We start from the raw sequence: 13,877 nt of genomic DNA, 5'->3' as shown, positions 1-13,877 counted from the left end.
AGCCCGGCCTTGTCCGATCTGGTCAGCGGGCCTTAACGGGTCACATTTTTCGTAAAATTCTGATCCGGCCCGATCCGGACAAAAGCTCAGCCCTACTTGGAAAAAAGACCGAGCGGACGTGATTGGACCCGTTTAAAGCCCAAATTTTATATTAAATTTTAATAAATATTTAACTAAAACACTTGAAAAATTATGCCTGATCCAAATTTATTTTATAATTGAATATGATTTTGAATAAAAGTACTAAATTTCTATTAAACTCTTTAGAAAATTGATAATTACACATTTTTTACTTATACGTGAATAGCTTTTGTTAATATTAAGATCAAATTAACTACTGATATATAAATTTAAAATTTTAAATTATTTTAAAATATAATATGAATAATTTGTTTAAAATTCTAATTAATATTGTGTACGTATAAATAAAGGTCTAAACCTATAAATATAATTAAAAATATGAAAATCATAAATTATTACTAAAAAATTAATATAATTAAAATTAGATTTTTTTTTAAAAAAATCCAGCGGCCTGGACCAGTCCCATCCGGCCCAAGTCGCGGGACTAAACGGACCTAATAGTTTTAAACGAAATCCGGCCAACAAAGCCCAATTTAAAGAAAAGCACGGCCTGATACTTGTCAGAAAATCCAAAAATTGGAAAGACTCAGTCCGAATTCGGCAATCCAAATTTTGTGTATCCCTGCTTCAAGGTATATATAGATATGTAAGGTACGAGAACTCTAAATACCCTGGTTAAAAAAAAAAAATCGTGTCACTGTTGTCGTCAAACTCTCTTTCAAACCTACCGAGCACCGACTATGGTTGTTTGACTGAAATTTTAAATACTGCATTTAGCAAAATGCAATAATGTTAAATAATGAATAATATAAATTAGTAAAAAAAATGAAAAAACGTGGATAATGTATCATATTCATACCACACGAAAGGGGGCAACCCAACAGTACAGGAATCTCTGCGGAGGCAATGGGGGGGATGAGTGATGAGATAACAGCAGCAGCAATTGTAGTATTTTTATTATTGTGTACTACAGCAATTGTACAAGTAGCATTATCTTCTTCTCCTGAGCCAAAGGAATGGCCACACCAGTTTCACTCAATTCTAATGATGAATTACAGCAACGAGCTTCAAATTATAGATCTCTGGTACGACTGGACCAACGGCCGTAACTTGAACATCATTCAGAAGCAACTCGATGATAATATTCTCTACGACCTTGAGTGGAATAACGGCACTTCTTTTTACTACACTCTCCCCAATAATTTCTCGCCTTCTTGTACTTCTGCTCAGCTCGACGTTGGAATTCTCCGCCCTAACTGGCTTGACGGCGCTAAATACCTTGGTCAAAGACATATGAATGGTTTTCTGTGTAATGTTTGGGAGAAGGTTGATTTTATTTGGTATTATGAGGATCTTCTCACTCGCCGACCCGTTCACTGGCTCTTTTACACTGGTACCTTGTCCTAATTCTTCTTTTACCATTTCCACTAATTACTTTTTCATATTTTAGTTTGTTCCTTTTGGGTTTTGACCCAGCCGTAACTGGAATTAATTGATTTAGTATCCACAGAAAAGTAAACTTGTTCTCATACCACATCAACAATAACAAAGAAAGTATCATAATTCTACAACTATCCAACAATAATATTAACAATTTTGTAAATTTGATTAACAAATGGAAGCTAATTATACTAGTACTAACTTAAACATCATAAAATAATACTATAGGACAGTTATAGTAAAGGGTAAAACTTCTCTTGCTATTCTATGTTGTATACTGTAGGACGGCGAGATTGTTCTCTCCTTTTGTTCTGGATTGCAATCTTAACAAACTTCTCTTCTGCGATTGAGAAATCCTAAGGGTAGTGATTCTTCTTCGGTTGGATCATCTTAGGCGTGAGTTTCTGCGGTTAATCCACAAATATAGATCCTTTTACTTGTTTTTAACTCTTGCCTTTGCCTAAACCTTTTAACAAATACATTGCCCGCAATTAAAAAAAGAAATGAAAAACACATCTCAGCAGCCTCCAAAAGCAGCGATCAGCCACCATACACTGCCAGAAGCCGCCAGAAAGCTAGAAAACAGCCCCCAGGCGTACTAAAAGTGATAAACAACCCCTAATTTTCAGAACTTGCAGAACTGACCCTGAAGTTTAGACAATGGCTGCTGCTAGCGAAGTAAACAACCGTTTTTGTACTTATCTCGTTCTCGTGTCAAATAAACAAGAATTGATTGAACAGTAGAACTGTGTCCTTTCTCGTTGAGAAGAGCCCTTTTTTATACAGTAGAATACATGCTAATTATAGGCACATTATAGGCTAAATACAAGTTGATTACGCTAATTACAAGCTAATCTATCATATACTACTAATCAGTCTGACAATCAATCATGACATAATATATACTTTTATATCTCTAATTAATTCAAGGATATCCAGGAGTTAGTTATGCCACGAAATATTCTTTGAGATCATCAATTAATTCCTTTGACAACCCCCCCCCCTCAAAGTGATGCTTGGGAATCTGGAAGCATCAATTTGCTAACAAGAAAGTTATGTTGTAAAAATGACATAGATTTGGTGAAGATATCTGCAATCTGTAAAGAAGTGGATATGTGTGGCAAAGTGATAACTTGATGATCATTTGCTTTTCAAATAAAGTGAAAATCAACCTCGATGTGCTTTGTGCGTTCATGATAAACATGATGGGACGCGATTTCTATTGCACTTGTATTATCGGCATGTAAGCAGTAGGTTGATTCTGACCGAAACCAAGCTCTGCTAGAAGACCTCGCAACCAAATAATCTCTGAGCATGCATTAGACATAACGCGATATTCAGCCTCAGTGGAGGAATTAGAGATAAAGTCTTGCTTTTTGCATTTACATACTTAGCAGTCATGTGTTCTATCATCTTAATTCTAAATACCTAATTTTGATTATCCCTCCCCACTAATAGTCATGGAAACTAAGATGTTAGGTCCCGAAATATCGTAGAAGGGGGTTTATTACGATACTCACTAAATTAAAAAATTCTTTCGAATCTTGTACGGATAATTAATTCAGTTTTTGGTTAGTGGTTTCGTGTTCTTGAGGTGAACAATGTTTAGGACATTAAAGCAAGGAACACACGATATTCAGGAAAATATATATATTTATATATAAATTCGCGAGGGGTTGCTATACTCTGGTAAATAAATGAACCGGTTACAATCCAAGAATAACAATGTTCTTGCTACTACAAAAATCAACAAATTAAATCTTATACAAAGATCTAACTTTTGTTTGTTTAAGGATTTAATTATCGGGTAACGTTTATAATAGCCCCTATGAATATACAAGAGTTAAATCGGGCATTATAACGTTACTCCGGTGAGAAGATTAACGGATATAATTTTGAGCTTGTATCTTCTCTTTCTATCTTTCTTTTATTTCTTCAGCTCCATTGGAGAAAAGATGAACAAAACAACTGAATGAATCTGCTTCTTTATGTAGACTTTGTACATAAAATAATTTATGTGGTTGATTGTAAGCCTCACAAATTAATTTATGTTTTTAATAAAGTAGCTGCTTGAGGCATTGGTTGCGCCAAGAGGGAGTAGTAGTGTAGGCGCATCAAATACTTTTGTTTTCTTTTCAATAAGTTGCGCCTACTGGTGCATTTGGACTTAAAATTTGTGGCCTCAAATTTGGTTGCGCCAAGAACTAGTCAAGTACTAGTACTTAGTTTTTTTTTCCTCATCCAAGTTTAGTTGCGCCATCTTACGAATGCATTACTATTTTAGCTTATAATTGGTGGCTCCTACTACTAATTCTACTACTTGGTTGCGCCTAGAGGGGTGCTTCGTTGTAGTAGTAATTAGTTTATTTGAAGGTGCCACCTTGTACCACTAAGCCTCTGAGCCGTTAGCTGTTGAGCTATAATTAGATATATATACAATCTTCAACTCAAACGTTATACCTATAACAACTTGGTTGTTTAGCTGTACACCATCCACACATCTTCTCGTACTTAATTAAATAAACGCTCATTCCAAGTTCGTTCTCCAACTTAACAATTCTTCTATAAATAATATTCAAATTCCTTTCACGAACCGCTGACGTCTAGTGCAACTGGTCTAGTTCACAAACGACTAACTTCGATTCAGGACTTCAAAACATCTTCTGATGTTTTGATTTTTTGTATTTACCTTGTCTTCATTCCTTCCTGATTTCTTGTGTAGACGTAGTATTATTTATTTGTCATGTTCTAGTGTTGAGTTATCACGTCTATTGTTCATACAGTTTCGCAATCTCACCAACATAAGACAAGAGAAAAGGACACATGAGTAACTCTAAAGAAAAAAAAGTTTGAGCTGACAGAATATACAATTTAGCACATGGAATATGATACTTGCAAACTAAGGCACTCGGTGCTTACCTAAGCCTATATCAACATTTTGTCGGTCATGCTGCTTAAAAAGTCCAAAGATGTTGCAAGCTTTGAAAAGGCTGAATGCAGAAAGTGGCAAAAACCTGTTGCTTAAGTGTTAAAGTAGCAGCATAAGAAACGTTCGTAATGGATTAATACCTTTAATCTACAAGGAAGATATAAACCTCATAGGCTAAGTTTTAGATCAAGATCTCCAATTTTGTTATTTGACAATTTTTTTAATGGAATAAAAGATTACTTCAGTATAATTACTAACTAAAACTTAAGAAGCAAGTAGAGATTCCAATCTAAGACAGAAGCTAAATCTTATAATATTCTAGAGAAGCTACAATAAACAAGTGAACTGATATAAAAGGACTAATAAATAAAACAAATTTAAGTTAATTTGATTTATCGAACTATTAGTCCATTACATGTATCTTCTTTTTAAATGTGCACACACTTTTGTTTTTCACATTGAACCTGTGTCCTTTATGCGGAACATAATACTACAAACAAGAAAAGGATTCTCGTCAAGATGGTTGGTTCTCAAAGCCAAAAACACGCTTCTCTAGATCTGCCATATATGGTCCTATACTCCTATCACCTATGCATGTACAAGTTGTAGTATATATTACCTTTAATTTTTCAAAAGTAAGGAGAAACTTTCTCTTCTACAATGTATAATGCCGAGTCACTCACTGCATCATTCATATCTTGCGTTGTTAGATTGTATGGACTATATAGCAAAAGCAGCTTGAAAAAAAATCATAATAATGAGTTGAACAAAGCTACTCTAATTCACTTTAAGTATTATATCTTTGAACAGGGCTTGTGACAAGATTAGCAATTTTTTGAAAGCTTATCTGCAAGACTTAAAAAATCTTCAACCTCAATAAACAGTCAATTGCTCAATCGGCTGTGTTTCCAGAGGCAGTCTGTTTGTTGCTAGGTGTGTCTTAGAAAGTAGTTTCTTATTCTGTTGCACTAAATTGCATAGTCTCACCTTCTGAAGCCCAGTATAGTGTGGGCGACAGGACACTTTCTTTATGTGTAGAAGTTCAATACAATTCAGAATGTGTCCAACTCTTTAAAGTACACCTGGACACTCATTCAACTCCATATATTGTAGGTCATAAACGGGTTTACCCTTTGGCTTCAGACCATATGTATTCATGTGCTTTTTGTTATCTAATCTCTGCAGGACGGGGTGCCCATGTCATGACATTTGAGGTAGGGGCTGTTCTTGAGGACGAAAAGTGGCAGGCCCCTGCATATTGCTTTGGGACGAAAGATCATATAGCAGAGCTGCTAGCAGATAATACAACAAAAGCAAGTTTCTAAAGGATGTGTAATGGAGAGTCTTATGAAAGGTTCCTTCACGTTCTAAACAGAGTCTTCTTAGAGGTTCACTGACATTCTAAACATGGTTATGCATCTGCCATAATTTAATCTGCTTTCTTAGAAATATGATCAATTATATGTTGTTATAATCATTTAAATGTGTCCATACTGAAATAACAAACTTTTAAACAATTATGAAACTTGTGTATTTTCAATGGACACGCTAGGATCTTCTTGGTGCTTCTCACAGAAAATTGCACCTATATTGCATGGTTCCTGCGAGTTTAAAATGACTGTAAATGCCAACCAAGGCTTAAGTGACTGAAACTACATTGCCAACCAAGGCTCAAGTGACTGACACTACATGGATTCATATAAACACTATATTCTGAACCAAGTCCAGCCTCCAAAAGTCATTTTTACTTCTTATTACGAAAAATACAGTAATTTGTTTACCAGTTATTATGACCCGAGTTCATTTACCAAGAGCATCTCCAACAACTTTTTAGTTGGTTCCCTAAATTTAATATAAAATATTGAATTTTAGTAACTTAAAACATCAATATATATTTTCATCTCCAACAACATTCCCTATATTCATTCCTTATATAATAATTTATCATTAAAATGTATTTTTTTTGACGAAATTAAAAATGTAAAGTGAGGAAAAAGAATGTAAAGTGAGGAAAAAGAATTTGTTTCTTTCTAATATAGTATATTATAAAATAAGAGTTAGAAGATGAGAGAGATTAGTTAAAAATAAGGAATGTGAAGAAGATTTTAGTGATTTAAAAAATCACTAGGATATTGTTGGAGTGATTTTTTTCTTCATGTTCCTTATATTGTAATTAAACACTCTAAATAACTAAGCTATTAGAGTTCCTATAATTGGGGCAGCCTATATTTATCCTTATCATAGGTCTCTTTATTTCTCAACTATATATGTCGAATAATCTGAATATATAAGTATCATGAAGTAGTTTTTGCTGATATGCATCACATTTAAAAACGTTGACATGCTCTTAGGGGAATGAAAGTGCCACCATATTCAAAATCATCACATCTTTTATAATCCTATTACAAAATACAATCAAAACATCTTCCCAGCAGGATTTAAAACCCCATTGGATATTATTAAGTCACGCACCAAAAGAAAAACACAAATTCTAGAGGCTGACTAGTTTAAGAGAGTTCGCCTTCTCTTGCAAACTATCAAGCAGACTGTCAAAGCTCTTCTTGAAAGAGTCAACTCCTTCAAGCTCGAGCTGAGAACCAACAAAGTTCCAGTCAATTCCCAACTTTTCTAGGGCACTATAGATACCTTCAGCCTCAGAGACATTAGAATCAATTGTCCTTGCAACAGCACCATGGTCAATAAATGCTTGCAGAGCTTGGTCTGGCATGGTTGAAACCTGTTTGGAAAAAAAAACCATGGCCTTAGAAATGTCTACAGAATTCAAGGTTAAACAAATGTTAGGCTATAAGTAGTTAAGGTAAGGAACATATATTAAGATAAGAATAAGCAATTAGCTATGCATATATAATCAAGAATGCCAACTTTTAGTTGATAGTGACTAGAGAAAGGGTATGCAAGTAAAGATACCGTATCTGGACCAATTAGAGGGGCAACATATAATGTGTCGGGGTAGGCTGGGTTTTTTACACTAGTTGAGGCCCATAGTAATCTCTGCTTTTTGGCACCTTTCTTAACCAGAGCCTCCCATCTTGGGCCAGAGAATTTCTTCTGGTAGAGCTGATATGCTAGAGCTGCTTGAGCATTTGCAGCCTGATAAATTACAAGAGCAACAACGGTAAGTCTTGATTAAGCTTTTGGATAATCTTCTAACAATCAATCACATCCTACTTACCTTTCCTCGAATATCAAGAGCTTCTGGAGTTCCAATCTTCTCAAGCATTTTGTCGACAAGTGTGTCCACACGACTAACAAAGAAGGAAGCAACACTTGTAACTCTAGACAAGTCATCTAGCCCCGATGACTCGAGGCCATCCAGGTAAGCATCGATGACTGCTTCATATCTAGGAATTGAGAATATGAGCTGTTCATATACATAGAATCAAAATGACAATTAGAATAGGTTGACAAAAAAGTAATTGGAAGTAACATGAGGAATGAAAGTAACATGAGGAGTTGGCAAAAAAAGAAAGTAACATGAAGCCACAAATTTTCGGTACTAAACATAAGGGGGTACAATGTTGTCCAGACAAATTCAAAACCATTTATTACCCAAATCTAATTCAACAAATTTTATTGGGTACCTATAAAATAAAACATGATGTGGGCTATTTATTATTGAACCTCTAATATGATTCATATTATTCAGCAGGTCCAGTCTGGTGGAATTAATTCTATAGCTCATAGTGCTTGCTTGATGCCAAAGGACTAAGAATAGATCAAAGACATCAGGAGCTTGTCAAGTAGAACAAAAGATTTAACTGTGAGAGATGATGGCAAAATTTTGGTTTTTCCATCAACTAGCAGTCTCGTCTTTTGAAACATAATTGAATTCACACGCAGGCTCTCGCATGCTAGTTTTAAGAAGGTGGAAAACCAAATGTTTAGATGAATTACAAACTCTTATCAACAATCAGATAGTATCTTGAAGTTGTGTTTACAAACCTAATATACAACAATTATTATGCTTGGTTACTCTAAAGTCTAAACTTATCACATTTCTACCTCTAATAGCACACAATAGTCTAAGCTCATTGAGAGAATCCCGTAATGTTGGATGGTATAGTTAATTTTTATTTGCAGTGGAAGAAAGAGAATATCCTTCCAGAGAACTCCAAGAAAACAATAGGATGCTAAATAGACTTAAAGTTATGCCTTTCATGAAAAAAACAAGCACATCCAACCAACTAGGAGAAAATCAACTTTGTGTTGTGATTAGAATATTAGGGTACATCATACCCAAAGAACGAGTGTTTTCAGCTGAATTGATGCATATGTTCGTATGTTGGCATGGTGTTTATATTACAAGAAGCAATAATATTTACTATTGATATAAAACATGTTCATGTGTAGATGACCAATTGTGATAAAAGCTTTACCTTTAGGAATAAGAAACAAATAGATAACTTAAAATATCCAAGGAACTAAAGAACGATGATAACTTACAGTAACATTGACACTAATGCCGAGTGAAATCACTTTCTCAATCGAAGGTACACACTCTGCTGTGGCTGGGATTTTTATATAGACATTGGAACGATCTACGACTTTATGAAGCCATTTAGCGGCTTCCACAGTCCCTTCAGTATCGTCGGCAAGTCTAGGGGAAACTTCAACAGAAACATAACCATCACCGCCATCTGTCTGATCATAAATTGACTCAAAAAGTTTGCACGCATCTTGAATGTCCTTCACAACAAGCTCCCAGTATGCACTTTCAATATCTTTTCCTGCTTGTACAAGTTCCCTACGAGATGACAACAGTCGAAGTAAAATGTAATCAAGTCCAATGATAGAAAATATAAGCTATGAAGGATTTGAACCACTAAGTTGTCAACTTTTGAATTGCAAACTTATAAAAAGAACAGACTCCACGGAACAAAGCCATCAATATAGAGAGAGAGAATTAACCCATTACAAACAATCAGAAAGGGAGTCATTCTAATTAAGCTATTAAATCCTCATTTGTTTTATTACAATGATAGAAATATAAGCTATGAAGGATTTGAACCACTAAGTTGTCAACTTTTAACATGCCAAATTATGAAAAAAGACGCAGACTCCAGGGAACAAAGCCATCAAAATAAAGAGAAAATTAAATCCATTATAACCAATCAAAATGGGAGTCATTCTAACTAATAAGATATATCTATTGTGTACATAAATAGGAAAAATAATGCATCGATATATGGAAACTGAAGTGTACTAACACTCGAAGCAGACATAAACAGCGAAAGGGACATTAGCAACACGAAAACTTAAAAAAAAAAGAGTGTAAAACCTCTAAATCATGCTTGCAGAATTGACCTAGGCATCCAAGAAATACTTAACAAATGGGAGTACCTGAATTGTTGATTGTAAGCATTTGAAGTGGAAATAGCTTTCTGGAAGATCTGTAATAAAAAAAAGTCAAAGATGAGCAAAAGGAGGTAGATGATAGTGATCTGGCCTTGGATTTTAGTTATAAAAAAAAAAAGAGGTTTTGAAAAAGAAAAGAAGTGTTTAATATACCGCTGGGTTGCTAGTAACACCCCTTACACCATTTGCAATGAGTGGAAGCAGATCAGTAACAGGACGACAGAGATTATCATACCAAGGACTCTGTCCTTGTTTTTCGTAAAGATCGTGAAGAACCGTCCTCTTAACATGATTTTCATTTCCACCAAGCTCAGAGCGTCTATCTCAATAAAAGCAATTAGGAAAGATGAAATGTTGGAATCAATTATAGTAATTAAAAATGATTATGAAAAGATGAATAAGAAGCAAGAGAAATAAATGTGGTGAAGAAATAAAAACAAAACAAACAAATAAGTCAAAGATGGTTCAATTAATACAAAGTAATAAGAAGATGGATAAAAAGTAAAAAGAATTAGTATGGATTGAATTGAATTGAGGGAGGGACTACTTACATGAAAGAATTAGGTTGGAAGCGAGGGGATTGAGAAAGAGATAATCTGAGTTTTGGAGATGAACAAGGGAAGGAGGGGATTATACATTTCTGAAGCTGGCGCTGGTTGTTGGTGTTGGTGGAGAGGGAGATAGTTGAGGTTGGACCAAAACAAAGCTTGGAGATGCAAGACATGATGCTGCCTTTTGCTGCTGTTTGTGCCTTGATCAGAGAGAGATTCAGAGAGAGAGAGAGATTGAGAGAGAGATTGATACAAACGAGGGAAGGGGTGTTTATTTTATTTATACAGCGCCCCCCCCCCCCCCCCTTTCTACCGTTTTTACCTACTACTACGTACGCACCCCCATCACCCTCCTCTTCTTTCTTTCTTTCTTTTTCTTTTTCTCTACTCTATGTTTTATTATTAGACACCCCCGCCCCCCCCCATTCTAATTTATTTATTTTTGCGGGAAACACCCATCATTCTAATTTATGTACCCATTGTCTCATAAATTTCAATTTCGAATCAAAATTAGTTGATTCTGAAATTTCAGTCAGCTGTTTAACTTTTAAGTGGAAATTAATTAAGTATTCTTAATATGATGAGAGTATAGAATTCAAATTCTATTTATTTATAATAAATATGTTTCGTTCAACAATAATCACAACTAATATTTATAATAATGAAATCATTAGTAAGTACAGTTGCATTATAAACACCATACACTCCACAATGATTAATTAACAACACTTCATACCGGATTTTTATTATATTACCCACTTTACAATTGTGAAACCTATATATTTTCCAAATTTCACGAAATACTAAGGATAAATTCAACGGTGATCCAAAAATTCAAATTTGGTGCAGATTACCCCAAATTCCATTACAACACTGATCCAAATGGTGATCCAAATTTGGATTAGTTTGGTTCACTACTGTTCACTAATCCAAATTTGGTTCACTTAATTTAATATAAAATAATGGTTTTGTTATTTGCAGGTTATGAGATTTTAAATTGATTTTTGATTATTTAGTTATATAATAAATAACAGAATATAATTAATAGTTAACAAAATTTATTTTTAAAAATAAAACTTAAAATAATGAGAAAACATAATTTTATCAAAATTTAAAAATAAAAAATAAAAAGGCACATATTTCACTTAGAGATGCATTAATTGAGTATTTGTTGGAAGAATATACTAATTCGAAAAATTAGTGTGTATCAATGATATTTTGTATGTTAATTATTGTAATAAATGTGTTTTTCGTGAATTAATTGCATAATTTTAATATTTTTATGTGTATTATTTTTTTGATTTAATTAATTTATGAAATATTATATAAATTGTTAATAATGATTAAATGATAAATTTAAGATAAAATTGCTTAATATGATATTTATATATTATTATATGTAAAAAATAATTTGGATCAAATATTTGGATCACTGTTGGAGTTGATCAGAAATTTAGATTAATATTTGAATGTGATTCAAATTTGGATTTTTGGATCATAACTGTTGGAGATGGCTAAAAGATACTCCCTCCGTCCCGTTAAATATTTCCCTTTTTGACTTTCGGTACTGTTTACGGTAAGCGATCGACTATTAATTTACGTCTAATCTATAATATCAAACATAGTCATGAGTGATTTCGTTGGATTCGTATTTATCAGTAAGTGAATTTTTTATATTTAATACTAATACGAATTTAAAGATATTAACAATTAAAAGTATGCATTGACAAACGTGTGCAAGACAAATAGGAAACGTTCTTAGAAACGGAGGGAGTAATAGATTCGAATTTATGATGGGGGCTTGAGTGGCTTCTAACTAGCTGAAAAGACAAGTCTGGCTGAGATTATAGAATCATGTTACTAAATTTTTTTTTATCATACATGTGCTGGGGTTTCTTGTCTAAATATTTAAATATACTTTAAACAAATTCAAAAAGCTGAATTTCAATTTTGTTGAAGAAGCATAGAGAAAACTATCATCATAAACATTAAATGCTATTACGTGTTATGAACAAAATGTATTTTTTGAAATTTATTGAGTAGAGTCAGATAACGTAAAGCTTGCTCCATCTATTTGACTTTTAACTGGATGAAGAGGCAGCATGGCGGGTTTGATTATTTGCGAAAACACAATTCAGAGAAATTCAAGAATATTTTGGGAGATGTCTTATAAATAAATACAATAAAACTTGTGATTCTAATAATTTAGGATAATTTTTTAGTAAAATAAATCCGACAATATGTCATTATTATTGTGTCTTATAATTGAAATAATATGACATTTAAATTGTAATCGGAGAGAAGAGAAAATATGAGAAGGGAGATATATAAAAGATAATGAATTTTCTTTTTTATCGAGAGAAATGAAATTAAACATGTATTTGATGCCTTAAGAATGATGCATGTTATGAAAGTTATAGTATATTAAGACAACAGTAACATATTGTTGAAAGTTATAGTATATTAAGACAACAGTAACATATTGAGGGAGGCTTACAATATTCATTTTTTAAATTGCCAGGTTCACTACTTTGGTAAGGAGAACGTGGGCACCACATTCAGGACGAGTACTAAAATTTGTTTGTGAAATAAAAATTAGAGTTCGGTTAGTAATTAATTTTAGATGAGTTATGAGTTTCAATGACTGCTCTCGCGTTCGGGATTATCGGTTCTTACATGATGCCTACTTATTTCTGTGTGGTAGAGAATTAAGTTAAAAACGTAGTTCTAAGTTGAGGGGTAGAATCCTTTATATAGAGGTGAGTGTAAGGACGAAAACACGCGCTAATATTCACGCAAATATACGCGATCGCAAATAATATAGAATTAATTCGAATTCGTTCCCACAGAGACTGGTTTAGGTTAAATTCAATTTATGCACTTATGCAATAATGATATGGTTTTTATTTAGTGCTAAGATGATAACAAGTTGAGATTGTTTATAACTACGATTAACTAAGAGATTATACTAACTAATCTTAGCTAAGAGGATTAAGGTTGATTTACTTATATAACACAAACATGAGATTCTAACTTCATTAATACTTCATTCAATAGCCTTCGTTCTTAACATTAGCATGCAATGGTGATGACATTAATCAGGTAACATGAAACTAGTAAACGCCAACTTTCGTTGTACGAATACCCTACTAGCAGACATCCACAAAAGAGATAGAAGCTGAATAGATACCAATTATATTGAGACCCTATATGTCTATTGTAACGTCTGGGAAATATTACGTAATTATTTTTATCAATAAATAATTATTATGTGATTTTTATGTGAATTTTGGTGAATTATTTGATGATGGATAATAATATTTGGATGTTTATTTCTGATAAAATCTAGATATTTTAATCTTTAATTATCCAGAATAAAATATAGATACTTTTGGTATTTTTCTGGGAATTTTTTGGATTGTTATGTGAATTTATAAGAATTTATAAAATTAATAATGATTATTCTTACATAATTATAAAATTTCTTTTTAGAATTAGAA

The 13,877-nt window shown here is 33.1% G+C and overlaps 2 protein-coding genes across 2 annotated transcripts; one reads left to right on the top strand and one right to left on the bottom strand.

Annotated features, from left to right (window-relative positions):
• The first annotated feature begins 921 nt into the window (after nt 1-921).
• LOC141659099 (uncharacterized protein At4g14100-like) lies at nt 922-5,994 on the top strand. The gene is made up of 2 exons (XM_074465850.1): nt 922-1,474; nt 5,636-5,994. The coding sequence occupies exons 1-2, from the start codon at nt 988-990 to the stop codon at nt 5,773-5,775; spliced, it is 627 nt and encodes a 208-aa protein (XP_074321951.1). The 5' UTR covers nt 922-987; the 3' UTR covers nt 5,776-5,994.
• An 826-nt stretch (nt 5,995-6,820) lies between these two features.
• On the bottom strand, nt 6,821-10,670 carry LOC141659098 (uncharacterized). The gene is made up of 7 exons (XM_074465848.1): nt 10,378-10,670; nt 9,980-10,145; nt 9,812-9,861; nt 8,915-9,215; nt 7,644-7,832; nt 7,379-7,561; nt 6,821-7,187 (listed from the first exon to the last, which is right to left on the bottom strand). The coding sequence occupies exons 1-7, from the start codon at nt 10,548-10,550 to the stop codon at nt 6,942-6,944; spliced, it is 1,308 nt and encodes a 435-aa protein (XP_074321949.1). The 5' UTR covers nt 10,551-10,670; the 3' UTR covers nt 6,821-6,941.
• Between the last annotated feature and the right edge of the window lie 3,207 nt (nt 10,671-13,877).

Source organism: Apium graveolens, chromosome 5, assembly GCF_009905375.1.
Source record: "Apium graveolens cultivar Ventura chromosome 5, ASM990537v1, whole genome shotgun sequence".
Lineage (NCBI taxonomy): Eukaryota > Viridiplantae > Streptophyta > Magnoliopsida > Apiales > Apiaceae > Apium > Apium graveolens.
The sequence above is the reverse complement of the archived record's forward strand: the minus strand, read 5'-3'. Positions and strand labels throughout refer to the sequence as shown.

Coding starts and splice junctions, on each gene's coding strand:
- LOC141659099 (XM_074465850.1), top strand. CDS start 988: ATGGGGGGGATGAGTGATGAGATAACAGCAGCAGCAATTGTAGTATTT. Junction 1,475..5,635: donor TCACTGGCTCTTTTACACTG/GTACCTTGTCCT, acceptor TAATCTCTGCAG/GACGGGGTGCCCATGTCATG.
- LOC141659098 (XM_074465848.1), bottom strand. CDS start 10,550: ATGTCTTGCATCTCCAAGCTTTGTTTTGGTCCAACCTCAACTATCTCC. Junction 9,216..9,811: donor GCTTACAATCAACAATTCAG/GTACTCCCATTT, acceptor GTCATCTCGTAG/GGAACTTGTACAAGCAGGAA. Junction 7,188..7,378: donor CTCTAATTGGTCCAGATACG/GTATCTTTACTT, acceptor TTTTCCAAACAG/GTTTCAACCATGCCAGACCA.